This window comes from Leptonychotes weddellii, chromosome 1, assembly GCF_054177405.1.
Source record: "Leptonychotes weddellii isolate Sample4059 chromosome 1, ASM5417740v2, whole genome shotgun sequence".
Taxonomy (NCBI): Eukaryota; Metazoa; Chordata; class Mammalia; order Carnivora; family Phocidae; genus Leptonychotes; species Leptonychotes weddellii.
In genome coordinates, this window is record NC_138369.1 from 1,737,202 (window position 1) to 1,760,769 (window position 23,568).

Here is a 23,568-nt window from a genome sequence, read left to right on the forward strand (position 1 = left end):
CTCTCAGTTTACCGTCCCCTCCTCTGGGACTGCGGTGTTTGCTCAGCACCTTAGGGTGGGCAATGCGTCCTCGTGCACCAGGCTCTCAGGAATTATCCGTGGGTCAAAGGCAAGCACCCCAAAGAGCTATGTGCGCCACTGTATTCCCCAAGCCATTGTACGTGGGCAGCGTCTTGGGATGATTCTGTCCAAAGGGCTGGCGGTAAAAGCGACCCAGGCAGCTCTGGGGCCAGAGCACTGAAGGCCTGTGTGACTTCCTCACCCCTGCGACGTTGGACCCCGAAGCTACATGTTGTGATGGCAGAAACTCCACCATCCTGGAGCCCCGAGTGTCTGCCGGGAGCCGAGCCCCACCAGCCAGGGGCACACAGGTGAGCGAGCGATCAGTGCCTGTTGTGTTCAGTCACTGAGGTCCGCGGGCGGCTGGTGACGTAGGTCACTTAAGCCGTGCTCCCCGGTCCCACCCCTGCCGCCCGCAGCCGACCCGGCGCTAGTTCATGCAGGACGAACTCCTTCATCGTCCAGAAAAGGCACAGGAGGCTGAGAAAAGGAAAGCCACGTACCCGCGGCTACACAGCCCTCCCGCAGGAACGGTGCCCAAGAAAAGCAACAGTCCTGGTTCTCCAGCCCAGTACAGAAAGGCAGTTGCGATAAATACATTTATTTCCCCGAAGTCCACCTGCCCGTCCAGCCCCACGTCCAGCAAGGGAAGATGGGAGGGAGTCAGCCAGAGGGCAGACGAGACTTAGCACTCACAGGTATGAATGGAGAGGGGGTGGGTCGGGGTCTCTGTCCGGGATGCCCCTCCCCTAGGAGCCGGGCCAAGGGTGCAGGAAGATGGGGGGTCTCAGTAGACCACCTCGTACACGGTGGCCTTCTTGTCCCCTGAGCCTGTCACAATGTACTTATTATTTCCGGAGATGTCACAGCTCAGCACGGAGGATGATTCCTTGGACTATGGACAGGGACGGGGGGAGGGAGAAAAGGGGGAGGTGAGACGGGGCCTTGCACAACGTTCAGAGGGAAGAGGCAGGGCAACTGGGGAGTGCCTGCCCCGAAGGATGAGCCTGTGGTCAAGGCTGGGGCTGAGACAGGACTCGGGATAGGGGAGCCCGCAGTGGGGGGCCAGGACTCTCCCAGTCGGGGGGCAGATGATGGGGGAAGGAGGGTGACACATTTTTCCAGAGGAAGGTCCGCTGGAATCGAGCCTCTGGACAGTGACAGTGCTCCTGGGAAGGGCAGGACCTCTGTGCTCCTGACACCAAGAGGGACGGAACTGAAGCCCTGCCCTTTCGTAGGCAGCTCAGAGAGAGTGTGCGGTAGGCATGAGGCCGCACAGCACGGCGGAGGGCTAGCTAAGCCTACTGCACAACGACCTACAGCAGCAAATCTTTCCTGTAAAGGGCCCAGCGAGTTCTCCGGCTTTGCCAAAGGCCCAGATAAGTCTCTAGCCAATAAGTCCAGAAGCCAAATAAATCTATGTCACATGATTCTCCTTTTGTTTTCCTGCCCTTAAAAAATGTAGACATCCCCCCATACCCATTAGGATGGCTATGACCAAAAAAGACACAGTAAGAAGTGTCGGTGAGGATGGGGAGAATTTTGAACCCGCGTGCGCTGCTGGTGGGGTGGAGAATTGGAAAAACAGTCTGGTAGTTTGTCCCAAGGTTACACAGTTATCAGCAATTCCACTCCAAGACATCTGCCCGAGAGAGATGAACACGTGCCCACAGCAGCAGGATTCACAACGGCCAAAACGTGGAAGCAACCCACGTTTCCATCAACAGGTAGATGGGTAAGCACAATGCAGCCCATCTATACCAGAGGATATGATCCAGCCTTAGGAAGGAAGGGACCCCGACACCTGCCACGATGCGGAGGGACCCCCAGGACACCGGGCTCAGTGAGAGGAGCCAGACCCCAAAGGACACATCCCGCAGGACCCCACTCCCAGGAGGTCCCCAGAGGAGTCCCGTCCACAGAGACAGAGGAGAGGGTGGGAGCCAGGGCTGGGGCAGGGGGTGGGGAGTCCGTGCTTCGTGGGGACAGAGTCTCCATGTGGGGAGATGGAAAGTTCTGGAGACAGAGGGTGGGGGTGGTCTCAGGACAGGGTGAGTGTGCCTCATGCCGCTGAACGGTATACTTAAAAATGGCTAAGATGGTAAGTTTTATATGTCTTTAAAAAATTAAATACACACACACACACACACACACGAAGAACCCAGGCTGCAGGCAGGTACGGCCTTAGGGCCACAGTGTGCAGACCCTGCTTTAGTAGCTTGCTGGCTGAGGTTGGGGGGGGCACTTGGAGGACCCTGGGGAAGTTCCACGGTTTACCCACCAGTGCAGCCACCCTGGGGCCCCTGTTCGCACGGCGTCCTGCCCTGCCCTGCCCTGCCCTGCCCTGCCCTACGGTACCTGGAAAATGCTGGCTCCATACGGTGTCCTCCAGGCGTTGAGCAGGTTGTCTTTCCCAGTGCTCACAAACCAGCGCCCTGGGGAAGGGGGGGTGGGGGAGTTCTAGGAGGGAGGAACTGAAGATGGGGGGGCGCTGGCCTCTCCCTTCCTGGCACCTCTGCTCTCACAAGGGAAACACTGGGCCCGAGGGGGCTCCGTCTGGACTTTGAGAAGGGGGAGTCCCCAGGAGAGGGCTGCCAGATAAAATCTGGGATGTCCGGTTACCTTCGAATCTCAGAAAAACCACAAATCACTTTTAGTACAGATGCACCATGAGTGTTTCATGATTTATTATTAATTTTTAGTATATGGGTGTGTCCCGTGCAATACTTGGGACGTACTTATACTAAAAATCGTTTGGGTCTTTTTTTTTTAAGTGTAAGTATATCTCATGCACTAGTTAGGATATATTTGCATGAACAAACGAGTGGCTTTTAGTGTAAGTATGTCCCAATGCAATACTTGGGAAAAACTTACACTAACAAAGGATCTGCTAAGATTCAAATTCCACCGGGCATCCCGTGTTTTGTCGTGTGGGTTGTTTGTGGTGTGCTGTGTTTTGGCAGCCCCATCCCAGCGCCCTGGAGCCCTGCCCAGCCCGAAGACCCACCGCAGGAGGCGAATTTGAGGGCGAGCACACAGCTCTCGTGAAGGTGCAGCTGGTACTTCTCGGGCTTGCGGACATGTAGAACCTCCACGTTGCTGCTCTCCATGCCGACCGCCAGCCAGTCCTGGTTGGGGCAGTGGCCCAGGGAGAAGATCTGGGGGGTGCAGAGGGAAGATGGGAGATCAGAACCCCCTTCAGATGGTGGAGGATGCCCGGGGGGCGGGAGGAAGAGGAGAGGCCCAGCGCTCTCCCCGTGGCAGCCCCGCACGAAGAGGCAGCTGGCCCAGGGCCTGGAACACAGCAGGCAACTGCATGTCGAATCATTAATATTAATCAGAATTACACGGAACCCTGGGGCCTCACATCCATTATCCGGTCTGAACGCACAACAGCTCTGGGAGGGAGGGAAGAGGGAAGAGCGTGAAGCCGGGTGAGGACAGTCGCCTCCCCCCGCCGTGAGCAGATGGTGGAAGGCAAGCTGAGACCCCGGCTCGCTCAAGGTCACAGATCCGTGAAGGATCGGGCCTTCGGACTCCCAGCTTGGAGCTCTCCCCGCTTGCCAACACCTCCTCTGACTTTGATCTGAAAGGGCTCGGTGGCCTCACCGTGCCATGCCCCAGCCCGAGGGAGGCATAGTTCCACCCGAAACATCTCAAAGTCTTACTGCCAGGACACGTGTGGAAAGAACCATAAATTGAGAGCAGAGAGAAGACTGGGAGGTTTTACATGTTCTCTCCTTGGCCATACAGAAGTGTTCCTGTATACAGACAGGAGGCCCAGCAGGATGGGAGACACTCACCATGGGATCCCCAGAGAACAACCCATCTAAGTTTCAGGGACAAGGGACAGACAACTATATCCACCTGCACCCCTGACTTCCTTATCAAAGAAATTTTAAGCTAAAGAGAAGGTAGAATAGAAAGAGTTTGGGAGTTAGCTACCCACAGGCTTCAAGGAAGGGGGCAAAATGGAGATGGGTTTTGAAGGATGAGCAGGTAGGAGTTCACCAATTTGTCAAAAGGAAGGGAAAAGCATGTCAGCTGGAGGGAACCATCAGTGGAGAGATCTAGAGGTGTGGCAGGGCATGGTGTGTGTGAGAATAGAGCGTGGGGGTCTTAAATGTCAGGCCAAAGAGCTCACACCCTGCCCCCAAAGCAGAGGGAAAGAGGATCTAGGTGACGCTGCTCAGCCCTGAGGAGCCCTCTGGTTCTGTTCAGCCCCTTCACTACATCCTTCAGTCTGGACTCGCACAATGCCCTCAACAGAGACCTCTGTCCAACTCCCAAGTCAACCTCTACCTGTCCCCCCAGATCACTGGCTCCCCCATGGTGAGTCCGAGGGGGTGGTCAGGAACTCTCAGTAGGGTCAAGAGATTGAAGGTCCGGAGGAGAAACGAAGGAATGGGAGAGTGGCTCCGCACAAGCATCTGGAAAGGCGATCTGAGGGTCTTAGTAGGCCCACAGCTTACTATGAATCAGTTCCTTTATGCGTCCCTATATCTGTCCCTGGAGAATTAAGGGGGAAGCCTGCGGATGCGTCCGAAGGACAAAAACGACGGGCAGACAGCAGGTACTTGGTCCCACTCAGCCCATGGAAGGGAGTGCCTTGGGTGGAGAGGAGGGGTCTCCGGATGCCCGAACCTTCTAGGGCCCTCCCAGCAGACGCAGTGCCGCACCTGGGAGCTGAAGTCGTGCTGCTGCAGCTGGCGGCCCTCCCGCAGGTCCCAGCAGCGCACCGTGTTGTCCAGGCCCCCGGTCCAGAGCCGAGTGCCGTAGTCGGAAATGTCGATGCAGCTGGCACCGTCCGTGTGGCCCTGGAACTGCCTGCGGGGAGAAGGGCCCAGGCGACCGTCGTGGGGCGGGACCCCCCCACGCCACTCCTCCGCCCCCCACAGCCTACGGGCCAAGGGGGCGGCGGCCGCCCACCTGACCATGGTCTGGTTCTGCAGGTCCCAGACCACGATGTTGCCGTCGCTGCAGCAGGAAAAGCAGACCTTGGCGTCGGGGCTGACGGCCAGAGCGTAGCAGGCGGGGGCCGAGGAGGTCAGCTCCGCCTTGATGCGCGGGGTGGGCGCCGCCAGGTCCCAGATGGACAAGGTGCTGGCCTCGCCGCCCACGATTAGACTCCGGCCGTCGGGCAGCAGCTTGCAGGAACGAATGTAGTTGTCCCGGTTCTGGGACGGAAGAGAAGCAAGGGTGTAGGGCCGGCCCTCCGGACCCGGCCTCCCAGCGCCCGGCGCCAGGTCCCGGCTCCGAGGCTGCGAGCCCCGCCCCCGCCGTCGGACAAGCCCCGCCCCCGCCGCCGGACAAGCCCCGCCCCCGCCCTCACCAGGCAGTCGAGCTGCGCCACCGGCGTCTTGGCGCCCGGCTGCCCCACGTCCCACACTTTCACGCAGCCCTTGCCGCCCGTGTACACGTGCTGCGTGGAGCCGCTGATGGTGACGGCGCAGACCACCTCGCCGTGCGCCAGCGTGTGCAGCTGCCGCGCGTGCCGCGGGATGCCGGCGCCCACGAGCGCGTCCGAGGGGAAGGGCACCGGCTGCATCTGCCCGTCGGCAGACACGTGGAAGGAGTAGGCCCTGCGCCGGAGGAGCAGGAGGAGGGCCGTGACGCGCGGGGAGGGGACCGCCGCGCCCTCTCCCCCTGCCCCCGGGGCAGGGAGGTGCCTTCCCCGGCCCGGTGCCCCCATGCGTTTGGGGAAGGAACCCCATGATCACAGGTGACCCGGCAGTCAGCGTGGTACAAAAGAGGAGGGGGTCCTAGCCCTAGCCCGGCGCCCCGCCCGGTGCCTGGTAAGCAAGCCCCGAGTAAATGCTGAGTGGGGAGGATCCATCCAGGGAGATGCCATGCCGGGAGAGCTCCAGAGAATGGGACCCAGTAGTAACACCAGCCACATGTGGCCGATTATATTTAAATACATTTACAACTTCAGTTCCTCAGTGGCAAAAGCCACAGGCGGCCGATGGCGATGGCAATCACTGGACAGCTGTAGGTCCAGAACATTCCCCATCGCGGCAGAAAGTTCCTGGGTTCTTGAGGCTGGGTCCATCTCTGGGTCCACGCACTGCAGGGTGTGCAGCAGTATCCCTAGCCCCCACCCACTGGGGGCCAGATGTGGGTGTGACAACTAAAAATATCACCAGACATGCCAAATGTCCTGGGGTGGGGGTGGGGAAGGCAAAATACCCCTCCCCCCTCGTTGAGAAACAGTGGTCTACATTTTGCTTGTTACACACCGCTCTCTCCAGAGAGCTCCTCCAGGAGAACTTCTGGAAATGCAGCAGGGAACCCCAGCCCCCACCCCACAACGTAAGCACCTGACAGGAGGCAGGGAGCCCCGAGCCAATACGCACGGCTTTCCGCCAGGAAGAGTGGGCAGGGAGGAGGAGAGGGATGACCCTCGGAGATGAGGATGACACTCGAATGCCATCTGTCAAAAATGCCAGAGGGGGTGTCACAGGGCAGGTGACTCAAGCCCACCTGTGCCTTCCCCCAGGCTCATCTGCCATATTTCTCTGTTTCTCAGAGGATCCCCCATCTGTCCATCAGCCCCTCCCCAAGAGGCCGGAGATGCCTGGTCCTCCACCCACACTGCAGCTAGGAGAGCAGAGGTTTTCACTTGCGGGACCCCAAAGCCTCTGCCCAGGGAATCCCAGAATCCCAGAGTCGGAAGGACCCTGAAGAGTCTTTCTGACCTGCTCTAGAGCGAGAGTTGGCAAACTATGGCCCCCTGCTCGTTTTTGTAAATAAAGTTTTATTAGTACACAGCCACACCGGTTCATTTATATGTTGTCTATGCTGGCTTGGAGCTATGAAGGCAGAGGTCCAACTGGTCCAAAGCCAAAAGTAGTTACTGCCTGGGCTCCTGCAGAAAATATTTGCTGACCTCTTTTCTACAACGTCCCTCACAAGTGCCCACCCCGCCTGGGGTCTGGCATGTCCCCAGTGACAGCATTTCCTTCCCTCTGGAGGCACCCTGGTCCACTTCAGGGCGGCTCACTCTATCAGCCATCTGTCCCCGCACTGCCCTCTGGGGCCCACACAGCCCCTGTCTGCTCCCTCTGCCCCAGCTCAGGGGTCTCTTGCCCCACTCCTTCAACTCCTTCTCATGAGACCTCACTTCCAGTCCTCTCCCCAGGCTAGTCCTTCGTCTGCAGTCTACTACAATCGTTGCAGTCTCTTAAAACTCAGGGCTACCAACTGGACGCCCTCTGCCAGGAGGCTGAATGGGACTCTCAGCCCCATGGCTGGGGCTCTCTGCTCCTTACAATGCAACATACTCACTGTTGCTTCTTCCAGTTATAGGTGCTTATTTGCATTACGCTTGTGGGCTACTGAGACCCTCAGATCACCTTCCCACAGGCACATGCACTTGCCAAGCCGGGTTCCCAACCCTTTCCCTTGTCTCTCCTTATGTAAGTGGTTTCTCCTCCCGGCCCCCAGCCCCTGTGCCCTGCTGGTGCCCCCACGCCGAGGACTCACCATGGGGGACCGTCCATACACTACAGAGCCGCTGACTTGGGGGGACAGGTGGAGGCTAACGTAGGAGCTGGGCACAGAGAGGTCCCCATTAAGGGCGCTGTGGGAGCTCAGGCTGAAGGATGTGGTGAAGGGACTGGACAGTGTCAGGGGGCTCCTCAGGGCTGAGTGAGAAGAGACAAAGATAGGTCTTCAGACACCTTGGACCCAGATCCAGCCTTCCACGGCCCTGGCTGGTCACTGGGGCTGCTGTGGTCTGGTCCAGCATCCACCACACCCTTTCAAGTTTCCAGATGTTTGAGAATAGTTCCCTCTGGCTGACATGGGTTCCCTTTCCTTCCTCAGCCGCTGAACTCCTACTCACCCTTCAAAACCTAGACCCAATGTCCAGCAATATCTCAGGAACATCCCTGAGCCTCCTCACCACACCCCTAGCCTCTAACCTTGCCCATTTTGGTTCCCTCCCTCTACCCTAGCCACGATCACACAGGGCTAGGAGTTTTGGGGTCTGGGTCTCCTTCCCCACCATCTGGGAGCTCCTCGAGGGCAGGTTCCAGGGCTGATTTCTTTTTGGGACCCCAGGACCAGCACAGGGGCCATAAGACAGAAAAGGAGAACATGTCATCCCCACATTAATGATGGGGAACCTGAAGCTCAGAAAGGTTGAGTCACTTGCCCAAGGTCACACAGCTGATGAGTATCCAAGGCTGGCCTCAACCCCAAGGCTGTCTGACTCCACAGCCTGTCTGCTTTAGTGCCTGTCCGAGTGCACTAGGCTAAAGCTCTTGAGTAAATCATTTCCCCTCTGGGCCTCAGTTTCCCCACCTGTCAAGCCAAGACAGCGAGGAGACCGAAGCCCAGGGTGAGTCAGCACTGGGCTCAGAGTCCTGGAAAGGCCAAGGCCATGCCAGACCTGGATTCAAACCTCCTGCTTTCCCCACTCCCTACCATTTTCTAGAACCCGCCCCTCCAAGAGAGCTGTTCTGACAGGCCCCAGCAGACGCTCACCAACACTGTCCGTGCAAGGTGCTGGCTTGGCAGCAAGCTGGCGGAGGTGACCGGCTGAGCTGGGCCCGGGGGTGGACGCATCCTGGGGCGGGGAGGAGTCGCAGGACTTGGGGGCAGGAGTGCTGGCGGGAAGGTCGTTCTGGGGAGAAAGGTCAGGACTGATCACCCCCTGGCACCTGGCACCTGGCAGCCCACGAACTGGTGAGAAACTAGGTGGGAGAAGGGAGCAGGTACATCCACGCTAGGCCAGGGCTCGGGGGAGGTGCCCGCACGCCAAGCAGCGCCGCTCTGCGGTTTCGGGGGCGTGCCCCCCCGCCCCCCCCACCACTGATCCCCTGAGCATGGGGACAGGCGAGCGTCTGCACACGGGGAGCGCCAGGCGGGTGCCTGAGCATGAGGGAGCACAGCAGGGCAGGAGCCTGCGCGAGTATTGTAAGGCACGCGATGCGATACACGGTCAGGAGTGCGGTGTAGACTGGCCTTGAGCAGGAGCACGCCTGCAGGGAGTGGGCTTGCAAGAGAAGGCCGCAGGAAGTCGGGAGGCTGTCCTGTCCTTTGGGGCCGAGGAATGGGAAACTCGTGGGGAGGGAGAGCACGCGGTGCCCGCCACACGCGCACGCCCACGAGGGGGAGTGGGAGGCGACCACGTGGGACAGGGAGGCCTCGGGGCCGCTTCTCTGGGAGAACAGAGCTGCCCCTCCCCCTCTGGTCTCCTGAAGTGGAGGAGGTCACCGAAGATGCCTTGGGAGCCCCAGCCTCTGCGGTCGCCATGGCAACCTGCTGGGAGGGGAGGCCTGGAAACCGACGCACTCTCTGGGTAAGTGCAGGGGAGGGGTCTGGGGAAGGTTTGGGGAGGGCGGGGCGGGACAAATGGCGCCCAACTGTGAACGTCCAGGGGGGAGAAGCTCTTCGGGGGTTCCTACACCTGGCACTGAGAAAGTTGTTCCCATAGTAATCCTCTTGCCTTTCGGGGACAGGGATGACAGCTCAGGTGGGGCTGGTGCATCCCCAGCGCCTCTCAAAGGCTTTAACACTTGAGGGGCTGGAGTCGGAGTCGGCCTCGGCCTCGGCCTCGAGAGCCTGCATCCTCCAGCTCACTGTGTTCATCTCCAAGGGGCTTCCTATTTCTTGCAAGAGATGCTTGGCTTCTCCACAAGATGGTGAGTGGTCTTTTCTTATGTATTTAGGTTCCCCAGAGCCAGTCCACTTGGGAAAAATGCTTGGGTAGAGTAGAGGCGGTGTTCAGGAAGGTGGCAAAGAATCAGAGCCTGGCTGGTTTCTCCCCACTCCACACCTAATGTGGTTGCACCTGTTTCCAGGTCCCCAGGATGAATAAAGTGAGTTTCAAGGCCTCCCCTACTCCTTACCAGGACAAGCTCCTTGGCTCTGGGGAGTGGGGAGCCGAGGCTGGAGGCCAAGGAGGCCGGGCTGTCCACAAGGTCCCGACGGGCAGGGACGCAGATGGGTGCCTTTCCACACGGGGTGGTAGCTGGGCTGGGGGGCTCCGAGGGTTGGTCCTGGGTTTGAGGAGGTGACGTTAAGTGGAGATGAAGTGGGCAAAGAAGGAGAGCCTCTCTCTATACCCCTCCCAAGCCCCATCCCACACTCCAGACCGGGCACCTACGATCCACCTGGGGAGGATTATGAAGCCCCTGCCGCCATGCCTTACTTTACTCATCTGTACAATGGGACCGACAGTACCCACTCCTTAAGCACACACAGTGACTACTATGTAAGGGCTTTTGTTGTCCCCCACTGAACAGATGGGGAAAAGTGAGACCAGGGAAGGCAGCACAGTCCCCCAGTCACACAGTGAGCCAGGGCTTGAAGCCACTTCTGCTGCCCATCCCGTGTCCTCTGGGCCTCAGTTTCCCCACCTGCGCTACAGAGAGGAGGTTGGCTTGAGGTGTCCCCCTATCCCCTACTCCCATGCCACCCTCATCCCAGCCTTCAACAGAGAGGGGGCCAGGACCCCCCCTTCCCTCTGGGCCCCCCAACACTCTGGAAAACCTACCGCTCGCTGTGCCCAGACCTCTGAGTCCCGGAAGTCAGAGGCTGGACCCCGACTCACCTCGTCCACCACCAGGTTGTAATCGCTCTTGTCTTCGTCACTCTCCTGGGGGGACACGGGGGAGAGAGCTTACCCTGGCCATGCCCCTGCCTCCACGTCCCCTTACTCATCCTCAGGAGGTGGGGCATACACGGGGCCAGCCCCAGTCTGATCAGGATTCTGGGGCTCCAGAGGCCCCTTTGCTTGGTTCAGAAAGAAGGTTGCCATTTGCTCAGGTGCAAAGGGGGATTTGGGAGGGTGGGTGGGTCCCTCATGGAGGAAAATGAGGGGGATGGAGCTGAGTACCCAAGACTTGCAGTGGGGCCCTGAGTGCCTCCCAGCCCTCCCTGGGTCTGTTTCCTGCTCTGTGCAGTGAGGGGACAGCCAGAGACCAGGAGTCATCCAGACCTCCCTCCTGGCTCTTACTCCACAGAGTCAATCAACCTCTCAGGATTGTCCGTCTCATCTACCCATCTGCCCACCCCCATCCCCATGGCCTAGCAGAGACCTCATCCCCGCCTTAGCCTCCTGGACTTCAGCCTTGCCCCCTCCAAGTAGTCCTCCAAGCTTGCCCCAGAGGGATTTTCTTAACACCTGTCCCCACATCTGTTCTACCTCCTTCTGTGGCTCCCCATCACCCTTGGGAGAAACAATGTTGTCTGGGGCCGCCCTCTGGTCTAGCTGAAAAGCAAGGGAAGACCAAAGCCTGCAGCCCGAAGGCCACATCTTCCCAGCAGGGGGGCATTTCTTTGACCCCCCCATCCCCAATTTTCTTCTTTAAAACAAAATGAGTTGCCGACACGTATAGAACAGCTGTTATGATTGTTGAAGACTAAAGGCATCTCTGAGAAACAGAAGGATTGGCCAATACTGGGCCTGCCAGGAGGCTGGGACCAGGTTAAGGCTGTTCCTGTGGATGAGACAGGTGCTTCCCCACCAGCCACAGTCCCAGCCCCCACTTTCAGCCTGGCCCCTGCGGTGCCAGAGGCAGAAACTACAGGTACAGTGCTCCTCCAGTGAGGAAGGGGGTCCCGGCCCTGGAGAAGGGGAAATTCTAGATGGCTGAGCCATAGCCAGGAGGTAGGAAAACAGATGCCTGGTCCAGAAGCTACAGAGACAGAGCAACTAGAGCTGGGCCTGGCCCCATAGGGGCTCTTCTGGTTGCTCAGTGCTCCCTGGGCAATGGGGAGCTACGGAAGGCTGTAGAATGAGAGTCATGGCCAGAGCTGGGCTCTGGAAGGCTCTGAGGAGCACGGCTGGGGGCCCACTCCAGTCTTCTGCTTGCCCCCCACTTACATAAGGTCCTGACAGATCCTTGTCCTCAGCTCGCTGCTTCCCACTGCTCCCCAGGCCACCCGGTCGCTCCTCTTCCACCACACTCTCAGGGGGTGAGGGGGATGCGCTCTGCAGAGAGACAAGGGCCGGGTGGGACAAAGGGTCAGGGTCCTGGGGCCCCAGACTCCATCCTGGCCCAGCCAAGACTGAGGGTCCCCAACACAGTTATTAGGATCTATGCCTCAAGCTTCCCATCTGGGAAATGGGACCTTCCAAGGGCAGACTCGATGCTAAGTCCTTGGCCTCACAGCAAGCTTGTGGGCAAATGATGGTTAATCCCATTGTACAGACAGGGAAACTGAGCCTAAGGGAAGACAGGGCTGTACAGTGAATTAGGGGCCGAGACAGGACTCAAAACCAGCCCACACATGCCAACAATATAACCTCTGAAGGTCAAAGCTTGGGTGAGCAGGCACAAAGAACCCCCCTGCCCCCCAGCATCAACCTGCCTGTGGGCCCTTAAACAGTTTGCTCCTTCCCTGGGACTCAGTCTCCCATCCGTACAGAGAGGCTGCCCCACACAGTGATTTCTCAAGCACTTCTGTTGTGGGATCAATTCTTCAACTGAGATTTTATCTCGAAGCCCAGTGTGATGGGCAGATAAGAAATCCAGCCTGGAGAGCTGCCTGGCTATATGCAAACACACAAAGGAGGAAGCGAAGTCCCGTTGGGACGATGGGGCAGCTGGGAAAGAAAGCATGCTGCAGAAAGCGCAACCACAGAAGCGAAAACCACGCAGCCACTTAAAAAAGAAAGTAGAAATCTTTAAAAAAAAAAAGTGGGAGGTGGGGTGGGACGCCTGGCCGGCTCAGTCAGCAGAGCGTGCGACTCCTGACCTCAGGATGCTAAGTTCGAGCCCCACATTCGGTGTAGAGATTACTTAAAAAAAAAGAAAGATGGGGCGCCTGGGTGGCTCAGATGGTTGAGCGTCTGCCTTCGGCTCAGGTCATGATCCCAGGGTCCTGGGATCGAGCCCCGCGTCGGGCTCCCTGCTCGGCGGAAAGCCTGCTTCTCCCTCTGCCTCTACCGTTCCCCCTGCTTATGCTCTGTCAAATAAATAAATAAAATCTTCAAAAAAAAAAAAAAAAAAAAGGAAAGAAAGTTGAGATGTGACAGCATGGAAAGATGGCCACAATGTATCACCAAAGTAAAAAAGCAAGCAGGGAGAGAGGCAGATGCCTTGCCATTTCTCTGAGACCTTGGGCAAGTCGCCTCACCTGTCTGCATCTGTGTTCTCATCTGTAAAATGGGGATGGGAACAGCACCCACCTCAATGGCTGCTGGGAAGACCCAGTGAGCCGTGGAACGCTTGGCCTAAGCCAGCGCCCGGGCCGCGGTGAGTGCTCACTGTTCTCTCTGGAGTAACCAGCCCATGTGTGTGCAGATACAGAAACCCACGTGATATACCAGGGTCTCTCCCCTCAGCACTGTGGGCCCACCACGGGAATGCTGGGGGGCTGAGCATCATCCCGGGCCCCACCCCCTCGATGCCAGGCGCTCCGCCAGCCACAGATGTCCCCACACATGGCCTGGTGTCCCCCCGGGGGTAGAATCTCTCATATGACCACCACTCTTTCCTCGTATCAAGTGCGTTCCCACCACAGAGCAGCTCCTGTGTAGAATCTGTCTCTGTGGGGGGGGGGGGGGCATGCCAGACACCGGGGAGAAGTTTGGAAGGAGGCGCTTCAAACTGACGACAGGAGTCATTTTAGGAAAGGGGACTTGGATGGGGGGTGGGCAGTGGCTCAGGGCAAGAGCCAGGAGAGCCATGGTCCCTTTACTGGGTCAAACAGGGTCCCTCAAAGTTACGTGTCCAGCCAGAAGCTCAGAATGGGACCTTATCTGAAAATAGGGTCTTTGCAGAAGTAATTTGTTTCGGCGAGTGCATACTGGATCGGGGTGGGACCTAGTGCAATAGGACTTAAAAAGGGTGGGACACACAAGACACACAGGGGAGAAGCCACGTGAGGATGGAAGTAGAGACGGAGTGATGCAGCCACGAGCCAAGGAGCCCCGAGGATGGCCAGACGCCACTAGAAGCTGAAAGAGCCAAGGAAGCATCCTTCCCTAGAAACGCTGGAGGGAGCAGCCCCGCTCACACCTCCATTTCAGATTTCTAGCCTCCAGAACCGGGAGAGAATAAATGTGTGTTGTTATAAGCCATGCAGGGTGCACTAATTTGTTCTAGCAACCCCAGGAAACAAACACGGTCCGTTTTCTACAGGAAAACCATCTACAGGGATCGTTCTCTGTAGGAATTGTCTCGTATTAAACAAGTAAACAAACAGGGCCAGTCGGCAACTGGCAACGTTTATCAAAAATGTAATCTCTGCCTCAAAAGAGGCATTTACAGGAGTGTATGCTATGGACATTCTCTTATCCGACCCAAAGGTGTTCCTGTGAAGATGTCCACCAGGGCGTTGTTTATCGCAGTGAGAAAGGGAGAAATGGTCTCCGACACATACTGTTAAACGAGCAAGACACAGAGCGGGGACATAAACTGCTGCCACTGGTCCACTTGGCCTTGAACGTATGCGAACATACAGACGCGCGCGCGCATGCGCACACCCAGAACAGCGCCGGCCGGTAGAACGCAGGGAAGCTGAGTCCCCTCTGGGGGTTGCACCGTGTGCGGTTTCCTGCATTCGATACTCTATTTTACACAAGCCTTTACCGTTGGGGGAGTCTGGTATAAGGGTGCCCGGGGCTTCCCTGTACTTTTCTTTGCAACCTCCAGTGCATTTATAATTGTCCCAAAACTAAACAATTTTTAAAGAAATTACACACGGGGATTTCTTGGATGGATGATGGATACATTAATGAATGGAGGGCTGGGTGGAATGCCTTTATTTATTCAATCGCAAAAAAAAAGCTCAAGCTGGAAAACTCTCGACAAATCTCTAGCCTGATGGGCATCTCCCACAACCAGGCGACCCAGCTGAAAAACCAGATATGGGTCTTGTTCTGAGGACCCTATCAGCTCAGAACCACCAGCTTCAGCCACATGCGAATAGCAAGCAAATATCACACAAGTTCCTGGATGCCCTTCAACTTACCCTGCTCGGGGCTCTCTCCACTGGAGGTTGGGAGTGAGGCAAAGGGAGAGAGAAGAAAAGATGAGGGTTTCGTAGCCCATGGTGCCAGAGGGCGCACCCCTCCAGAGTTTCTAGAGCCCTGTCCCCAGCTCAGAACCTCTCTTCTCCTTCCAACACCCTTGCAAAGGAATGGGTTGTTCCTCCCCTGAACCATTCAGATAGATGCCCAGAGACGGGCAGTAACTCGCCCAAGGACACACAGCCAGTGGGGGAGTAAAGTTGACCCCCAGGGCCCTGCAGTCCCCATCATTCACTCCCTCACACTTCAGTGAGTTTGGTGCTCTGGACAGGGTGGCCTGCCAGTCCCCCCTCCCCACCGTCCCCCTGGCCAGTGCCACCCTGTGCTGCCCGCTCACCTCTGGGTCCCTCGGCCTCCCCACCTGCCCGGTCTTCCTTGGCGGCCGCAGCCAGCTGAGCCTGGGCGGCCAGTGCTCCGGACAGGGCCAGCAGCCCCGTGGCACCGCTGCCCACCAGGCCAGCAGGGCGAGGGGTGAGGGGCACAGGGGGGGCATGGTGGGACAGCGGCTGGAGCTGCTGCTGCTGGAGAGAGGAGAGGTGGGCCAGGGCCAGGCCGCAGCCCAGCGGTGCCCCTGGCCCACGAGGCCGCCCAGAGCCAGCACAGGCTCTGGGCAGAGGGGGCACCCCAGAGTCTGCGGGGAGGCCAGAGCCCAGGCCAGCTGCCCACCCGGCACCCCCAGCCAGCTTTAGCACCTACTGGGTGCCAGGGCCCCGGGGGTGGGGTCTCCCCAGGGCAGGGGAGCGGCAGGGGGGACTCACCCCGATGAGGCTGTTCAGCTCCCCCACGGTCACCTGCTTGGCCCGCTCCATGGCCTGTAGCACCTGCTGTTGATGCTGGGAGGTGGGGGTACGGGGAAGGGGGTGCTTGGGCTCCCTGTCTGCTGGCCGTCCCCATCTGCCCAGGCAGTGCCCTCTGAGGCCCCAGCTCCCCCTCCCCCCTCATCCTTGTCCCCAGCACTTGCTATTTCTCTTCTCTCTCTCCCTTTCCATTTTAAATGTGAGGCAAACACAAAGACAAAGAAACAAAGCATATACGGGGCAGTGAAAACTAGTAATTATAAATCGGGGTTCGATCGATCAGGATCTCCCTGGGCACTGTGGACATCGGGGCGGGTCATTCTCTGGGGGGCGTCCTGGGTGCTGTGGGGGGCTGAGCGGCATCCCTGGCCCCCACCCACTCCATGCCAGGAGCACCGCCAGGCCTGATGACCACAGACGTCCCAAACATTGCCAAGCGTGCCCTGGGGACACCTTCGCCCCCAGCAAAGAACCACGGTCTAAATCAGCACCCAGCTAAACACCCCCGGGGTCAAAAAGTAGAAATTGGCAGCTTGGAGAAGCCTCAGTGCCTCTGCCCATCTATGGTCCTTCTTCCTGCCTCTCTCTGCCTCAAGCAATGAGAAAACCTCCTCTCCGCACTTCGTTGGATAAGGATGCCACCGGCCACACGTGGCCACTGAGCTCTTGAAATGTGGCCGGTGCAAGTGAAGAACGAAAGGTTTCATTTAATTTAAGACAAATGTCGGTAGAAAGTTAATGTAATATATTTACATCGAAATATAGATGAATGTATATTTAAGGGACCACACGTGGCTAGTGGCTCCCGTGGGAACAGACGATATGCGGCTGTTTATCCACACTCCCGAGCTCGGGAATTTGGGCTGCATTCCCACCGAGGACGTGTCAGATGCTACTGGGAAGCTCTGTGTGTGGCACACGCGTGTGTAAGTGTGTCAAGGCCGAGGGTTGGTAAATGTTCTCTGTAAAGGGTCACACAGTGAATATTTTCAGAGTTGCAGGCCTGAAGTTCCCTGTGGCAGCTTTTCTATCTGCCCTTTGATCAGGAATGCTGCCATAGAGATCCGTACATGAATGGGCATGACGGCATACCAATAAAACTTTATTTACAAAACAGGCAGAGGGTGGGATTTGGCCCTCCGGCTATAGTTTGCTGACTCCTGGCCTAGAATGGAGTCACTGGGGCACAGGTGTGTGTCTTTATTCACTTCCTAGTCTTTTCATCCTCCTTTCTTCCCATGTTGCCCTTCTCACCACGGCCACCTTGTCCTCACCCTCGGCTTCAGACACGATCTCTACAATCTCAGTCCAGCCAGGACATCCCTCCATCCCAAGCTTCCAGAAAATCTCAGATTCAGTGGGGTCCAATGCAAGATGAGCATCTCTCCTGGTTTTGTTCCCCAACACAACTAGGGCCCCCCATTTATCCACCCTGCAATGGAACCTGTCCTCATGTCTCTTACGGACAGAATGCTCCAGACAGAAGCAGGGACAGCTGATGTCAAGGTCCTGAGGCTGGCAGGTACTTGGAGAATTCTTATAAGAGTTAACTTTTTTTTTTTTAAGATTCAGGGAGGTGTTCATATTGCTTTATTATGTCATCTGTCCTGGTTCTACTTTTTTAAAATTATTATTGTGGTTACAGATACGTAAGAGTTGCCATCATAACCATTTCTAAGTGCACAGCTCAGCGGCATGAAGCACACTCACACTGTCATGCAACCACCCCCATCATCCATCTCCAGAACTTTCCATCTCCCCAAACTGAGGCCCTGTCCCCACAAAACACTGACTCCCCATCTCCTCCCTCAGCTCCTGGCTCCCACCCTCTGTTCTCTGTCTGTGTGGATGATGGGTCTCCTCTAGGGACCTCCTGGGAGAGGAACGGACAGTATTTGTCCTTTGGTGACTAGCTTATTTCACTGAGCACACAGAAGAGCTAACTTTTACTGGGTGCTTACTGAGCACCCAGTATCACCCTGGCATGTGTCCGCTTGTCTAAACATCACCACAAAGGCACAGACAAGGCAAGCAGCCAAGGGCACGTGGCCAGGATTCGGACCCAGGCAACCTGGTGGAGCCCCCACTCCTCACCCTCAGCCACCCCCTCCTTCCATCCCTGAAGCCCCTGCTCCAGCCCGGTGCCCCCCAGGCCACCCAGCGGAACCAGTGCCCGCCACACTGAGCCGGCCCCCCTCCCCCCAGCCCTCCAGCTCCCCTCTGCCCCAGCAGGCCCACTCACCTCCTGCGTCAGGAAGGGGATAATCTGAGCACAGATACCACTGAGGCGCTTCACAATCTCGGCCTGGCAGGAAACAAGGGGGAGGAAGCTTGGAGGGGGGACCCTCCGTCCAGACCCTCAACTTCAGACGTAATAAGCCTTGGCAAAGCCCGGGAGGTAGGGGGCTGTCACCAGCAGGTGCAAATGGGGGACGCTGCAGCCAGCGAGGCAGAGGCTCGGGGCAGACCGATGGGCTGCCGAGGAAGCGGTCTGCTGAGCGGATGCCCAGGGCAGCCGTGAGCCGGAAGGCGAGGACGGATCCACCAGCCGCCAGACACAATCAACAGATTCCCAGGAAGCAGCCACACAGACGCCCCACTCAGATGGGCTACTCAGAAGCTTGGGGGTCATCATAAACAAAGGAGTGGCCCTCACAGGCTGTCTCTCCTGGGCACAGGCTCTCTCTGGGTCCCCTCTGCAACCTGGACCACTGCCAGGCAGAGACCCCAGTGCACCACACTCCGGGGAAGGGCTTTGTGGTGGTGGGCTCATAAAAAGAAATATTTTGCTCTTTGTCCCCAGTTCCTGGCACAGAGCCCCTAAAACTCTTGGGATTTCTCAGTGATGGGTAAGGGATGGGAGGGGGTGGCTTTTGCTGCTCTCAGTAAGCCCCTTTCAGCCATACCTGCATTTGTTAGAGGGATGGAGGTCGAGTTAATCACCAATGGCCGATGATTTTGATGATTTAATCAATCAGGCCTATGCAATGAAAGCTCCATAAAAACCCCTTAGAGAGTTGGTGGAGAGCTTTGGGTGGGTCAAAGTATGGAGGTGCTGGGAGGGTGGTGCACCCAGGGAGGCCACGGATGCTCTGCGCCCCCACCCATGCCTTCCCCTCCACCCCTCTTCCGTCTGGCTGTTCCTGAGCTCCATCCTTTCTAATAAGGAGGTAACCTAATAAGTCAACAGTTTTCCTGAGTTTTGGGGACTGTTTGGGCAAATTATCAAACCCGAGGTGGGGATTATGGGAACCCTCAATTTATATATAGTTGGGTGGTCAGAAGTTTGGGCCGGAGACCCAGACTTTTGTTTGGTATCTGAAACAGGGGTAGTCCAGTGGGGCTGAGCCCTGAAGCTGGGGTCTGCACTGACTCCAGGAAGACAGTGTCAGAATCAGGCTGAACTGCAGAACGTTTGCTGGTGTCGGGGTTGGAGAATCGGTCGGTGTTCAGAAACCCACATGTTTGGTGTCAGAAGAATGGGGAGTGGAGTGGAGACAATGTGGTTTTACTTGCAGGTTTCACTGGGGACAGGGTCTGGGCCAGGGGTGCCCCACAGAGGCCGAACAGAGGGAAGCGGGGTGGGGAAGGGGGCAGGTATGGCATATGCAGCTGTGTGTGGGGTCAGCCTATGCTCTGCTTCTACCTGGGTTAGAGGGGTGCTAGACAGGGTTCCCACTGGGAGGGTGGAGGCTGAGCCCTAGCACCTGCCTGCCACCCTGTTAGATGGTCTATTTCATGCACTCACGGGACCACGCCCTACTCCAGGCAGATCAGCCCCCTCCAGCCCACACCAGAGCCAGCAGAGCCCACACATACCCAGAAAGGCAACCCCAGGCGGCCCACACTCTCAGCCCACCCCCCTCCTCTTCCCACCCACCAGGAAGCCCCCCCCGCTTGTTTTAGGCTCCACCCATTGTTTTGATATTCTGAGGGACAGAATCTAAGAGTCCATCAACCTCACAATCTCACAATCTTTCAGGGCCCCTCTTATCTATCAGAGAACCTTGAGGTCAGTGTCAGGTTCTCGGGGTTAATCTTTTCTTTTAAGGAGGTTCTGTGCCCAGCATGGAGCCCAACGTGGGGTTGAACTCATGACCCTGAGATCAAGACCTGAGCTGAGAATCAAGAGTCAGATGCTTAACCGACTGAGCCATTGGGGCGCCCCATCTCGGGGCTGCTCTTGAACAACTGGAGTCAATTTCAGAACCTTCTGGTCTAACTTAGAACCTTGAATCCCACGCAGAAGCTGACAAGAGTCTCAGAACCTCAGAGCATTAGGGCCCATCTCACATCCTTCAAAGCATCAACAGAAGCTTGAGGTCCATCTCAGACCATCAGGATCCATCTCCAAACATCAGACTCTCTGGGCTGAAAGGGACCTCCAGGACTGTCTGGCTGGCCCCCTCCCAGGGACAGGAGTTGCCCCCACGGCCTCCTGTCCTGGCTGCCAGCCTCTGGGACAAGCCCTCCTTGACAGAGACACCTGGCTCCTGCCCACTTCTTGCCTCTCTGCTGGACCATGTCTCTGGAAGTACAGAATTGTTTTCCTGTTGTGAGGCTGCAATCTGGCCCCCTGGTCCCAGAGATTTCGGGATGAGACCCCTGCTCCCTGGGTCTGCTTTGCCCCAGACTGCTTGAGTGCTGGGTCTCTCTCACAGCCTCCAGACCCTCACCCTTCCTAGTGGACACTCTGACCCCCAACACACAGTTACCTGCTTGTGCATTTCAATGTTGAGCCCGTAGGACATCTCATAGTACTGCAAAGGAAAAGCCAATTGGGAACGTCTACTGGGCCAGTGGATGCTGGGTCTTCCAGGAGCCCCCAGGCTGGGGGAATCACAGCAGGGCACAGAGCCTCACAGCCCCAGGGGAGCCCAGAGGGGAAAACCAGAGGAGGAAGCAGGGAGGGGGGCAGGAGGAGGTGCCCAGAGACCACGGCCCCTCAAAGATGCCCATGCGGAGAGGGGACATCCTTGTCTCATTGTTTGCAAGAGTTGGGAGGGCCCTCATAAAGACAGCCTGGAATCCCAACCAGCCCAATTTACAGATAGGGAAAATGAGGCCCAGAGTGGCAGGGTGAGTGGGGTTTCACACCCCTAGCGCTTTTACTCACAGCTGAGTCCTCCTCCCCACTGCCCAGTCCTGGCAATAATGAGCCCCTCACCATGACATAATGTCGTTGCATTTCTGTCTTCTCACTGGCCAGCTTCTCACATTCCAGCTTGAGGCTGGGAAGGAGACGGGGCATGCGGATCCCACTCAGCCCTGCCTCTACCACCACCCCATCCCCACCGCACCCCCCACCCCGAAAGACGAAAGACGCAGGGACACCCCATCTGAGCCACTTTCCAAAGTGATGGGTTTGGCTCTTTCCCCTCTCCCCACTTCCTTATCCTCACCCCACCTCCTGGTCCCAGTCCCTTCCTACCCCTTCTCAGGCTCAAAGTGTCCCAGTACTGGGTGTCCCCATCCACCTCACCTGCCTTCCACCTGGAAGCCCTCCCTCTCCCCTGGAGTGGGGGGCAGGCTCCCTCCTCCCGGCACCCTGGAGGCCCCGCCCCCGCCTGGCTGCGCCCCGCGGCCCCCAGCGGCCAGCCCCTCTCCCCGGGGCTCCCAGGTGAGCTCCCAGGTGAGCTCCCGGGTCCCCCGGGGCTGGGCGCCTCCGCCCCCCCTCACCTGTGGTACTGAGCCTGAAGAAACTGGAATTCCTCTTTGATGCGGTCGCAGATCTCCAAGATCGAGAACTTGAAGGGCTGGCCGGACTGAAGCGGGGTCTGGGGGGGACGGCGGGGTCTGAGCTCCCGGACGCCCGCGCCCCCACCCCGCGCAGCCCGGGCCCCCCACTCACCGGGTGCCTCCCCTGGGGGTACATCCTGCCGATCCGGAAGCCCCCCGCGCCGCCGGAGCCCGACGATCCCGAGGGGGGGCGGTGGGGGGGGTGGCGAGGCGGCGACGGGGCTGGGGGTGGGGGGAGAGCCGGGGGTGGGCGCCACCCGGAGAAAGGAAGAGGGGGCGCGGCGGCGCGGGGCCGGGACCCCGGAGCGCCCGCGCCCCCCCGAGCGCGCGCGGGGGGCGGGGACGCGAGGGGCGCGGGCCGGGCGGGGGGCGCGCGGGGCCGGCGCGGAAGGTCGCGCGAGCCGCGGCCGGGTGTCGGCGGAGGCGCGGGCGGCGGGCCCCGCGCGGAGCCGCCTCCCTCCGGCGGGGCTCGGCCGGGAGCCGCGGGCAGAGCCGCCTTAAGGTGGCGCCGCCGCCCCCGGCCCGCCCACCCGGCCCGCCCGCTGCGCCCCCGCCGCCTCGGGCTGGCGCCCCCGGGAGCCCACCCCGCTCCCCTGGCCGGCGACCGGTGGGGAAACTGAGGCTCGCGCCCGGTTCCCCCCCCCCCGAACGTCGCCCCCTCCCTCCCAGAGGGCCCAAGAGAGAGAAGCAAGGAAGCCGAGAAATACCTAGGGGCCCACTGTGGGGAGCAGCGTGGTGGGGAGGGGGCAGTTCGGGGTCAGAAATGGCCTTTCTGAGGGAGTGGGCTAAGACTTAAGGATCTGGAGGAGGCCGGGAAACCTGCCTCCGACCGGGGAATAGCCCAGTGCGGACACCTGAGGAGGGAGGGACGGAGCCCTAGCCCCCTCTGGGTCTCACTATTCTCATCTGTAAAATGGCAGAGGCAGGGGCTATTTTTAAATGAGATGGCACCTGGACAGCCCTCAGCCTGGCCGGGCACAGAGCAAACTCCCAGAGACCGGACTTGATGCTCCCCTTGCAGACTGGGCTGTCTCCCCTCTCAGACTGAGCTCCTAGAAGGCTGAGTTCCCACTGAGAATGGCCAACTGAATCCCTGCCTTCAGACTGAGGTCTCTGAAGACACGGACTCCACTCCCACCATAGACCACAGACATCCAGGGAGCATTTCTTTTCTTTTCTTTTCTTTTCAAGATTTTATTTATTTGACAGAGAGAGACACAGTGAGAGAGGTTCGGAACACAAGCAAGGGGAGTGGGAGAGGGAGAAGCAGGCTTTCTGCGGAGCAGGGAGCCTGATGCGGGGCTCGATCCCAGGACCCTGAGATCATGACCTGAGCCGAAGGCAGACGCTTAACGGCTGAGCCACCCAGGCGCCCCCCAGGGAGCATTTCTTACACTTACCTGGAAGGTGGGACGTTCTCATTCCAATCTCGCTTATGAAAAACCTCAGGTCCTTTGTTAAGTCAATCAACAAGCATGTACTGAGCACCTCCTGTGGACCAGATACAGCTCTAGGCACTGGGGCACAGCAGAGAACAAAATAGAGAGAGAGACCCTTGCCTTGTATTATTAATGCCTGCGTCTGTGTCAGGAGGTCAGGGAGCAAAGTGTACGAAACCCTACTGAACTGAACTGGAAGGACTCACCTCCCAGCCAACAGATACTTATTGAACATCTATTACGTGCCAGGCATCCTTCCAGGTTCCAGGAATGTAAGGGTGAGTGAAGGAGAACTGATTCCTGCCTTCTCTGCGCTCTGGGGACAAGACAAGATCACAGCTTGGTAATTATGCAACTATTTGTGTGTACAAAGGAGGAGTTTGGGGAGCAGTGACAGAGATCAACGAGAGGAACCTACTTATCTGGGGTGTCTGGGAGAGGCCTCTTTGTAGAGGTTTACCTAGGAGATGAGACCTGAAGGATGGGAGGGCAGGGAGAGAAAGAGAGATCCTGAGGACAAAGATATGAATGTGTGTGTGTACTG

At 58.1% G+C, this 23,568-nt stretch overlaps 1 protein-coding gene across 7 annotated transcripts; it reads right to left on the reverse strand.

The window, feature by feature from the left end:
• Nucleotides 1-641: 641 nt before the first annotated feature.
• TLE2 (TLE family member 2, transcriptional corepressor) lies at nt 642-21,877 on the reverse strand. 7 transcript variants are annotated; one of them, XM_031040747.2, is made up of 20 exons: nt 21,698-21,871; nt 21,526-21,623; nt 21,014-21,077; nt 20,562-20,606; nt 18,089-18,151; nt 15,808-15,882; nt 15,387-15,570; nt 14,992-15,011; nt 11,897-12,004; nt 10,622-10,666; nt 9,918-10,067; nt 8,551-8,689; nt 7,546-7,706; nt 6,417-6,493; nt 5,393-5,642; nt 4,990-5,237; nt 4,740-4,887; nt 3,068-3,218; nt 2,419-2,495; nt 642-955 (listed from the first exon to the last, which is right to left on the reverse strand). In XM_031040747.2, the coding sequence occupies exons 1-20, from the start codon at nt 21,719-21,721 to the stop codon at nt 848-850; spliced, it is 2,235 nt and encodes a 744-aa protein (XP_030896607.2). In that variant the 5' UTR covers nt 21,722-21,871; the 3' UTR covers nt 642-847. The 7 variants fall into 7 exon arrangements, with proteins under 7 accessions (XP_030896607.2, XP_006744858.2, XP_081687661.1 ...); XM_006744795.3 differs by having other exon boundaries at nt 15,387-15,567; nt 21,698-21,870; XM_081831535.1 differs by lacking the exon at nt 7,546-7,706 and having other exon boundaries at nt 21,698-21,877.
• Nucleotides 21,878-23,568: the final 1,691 nt, after the last annotated feature.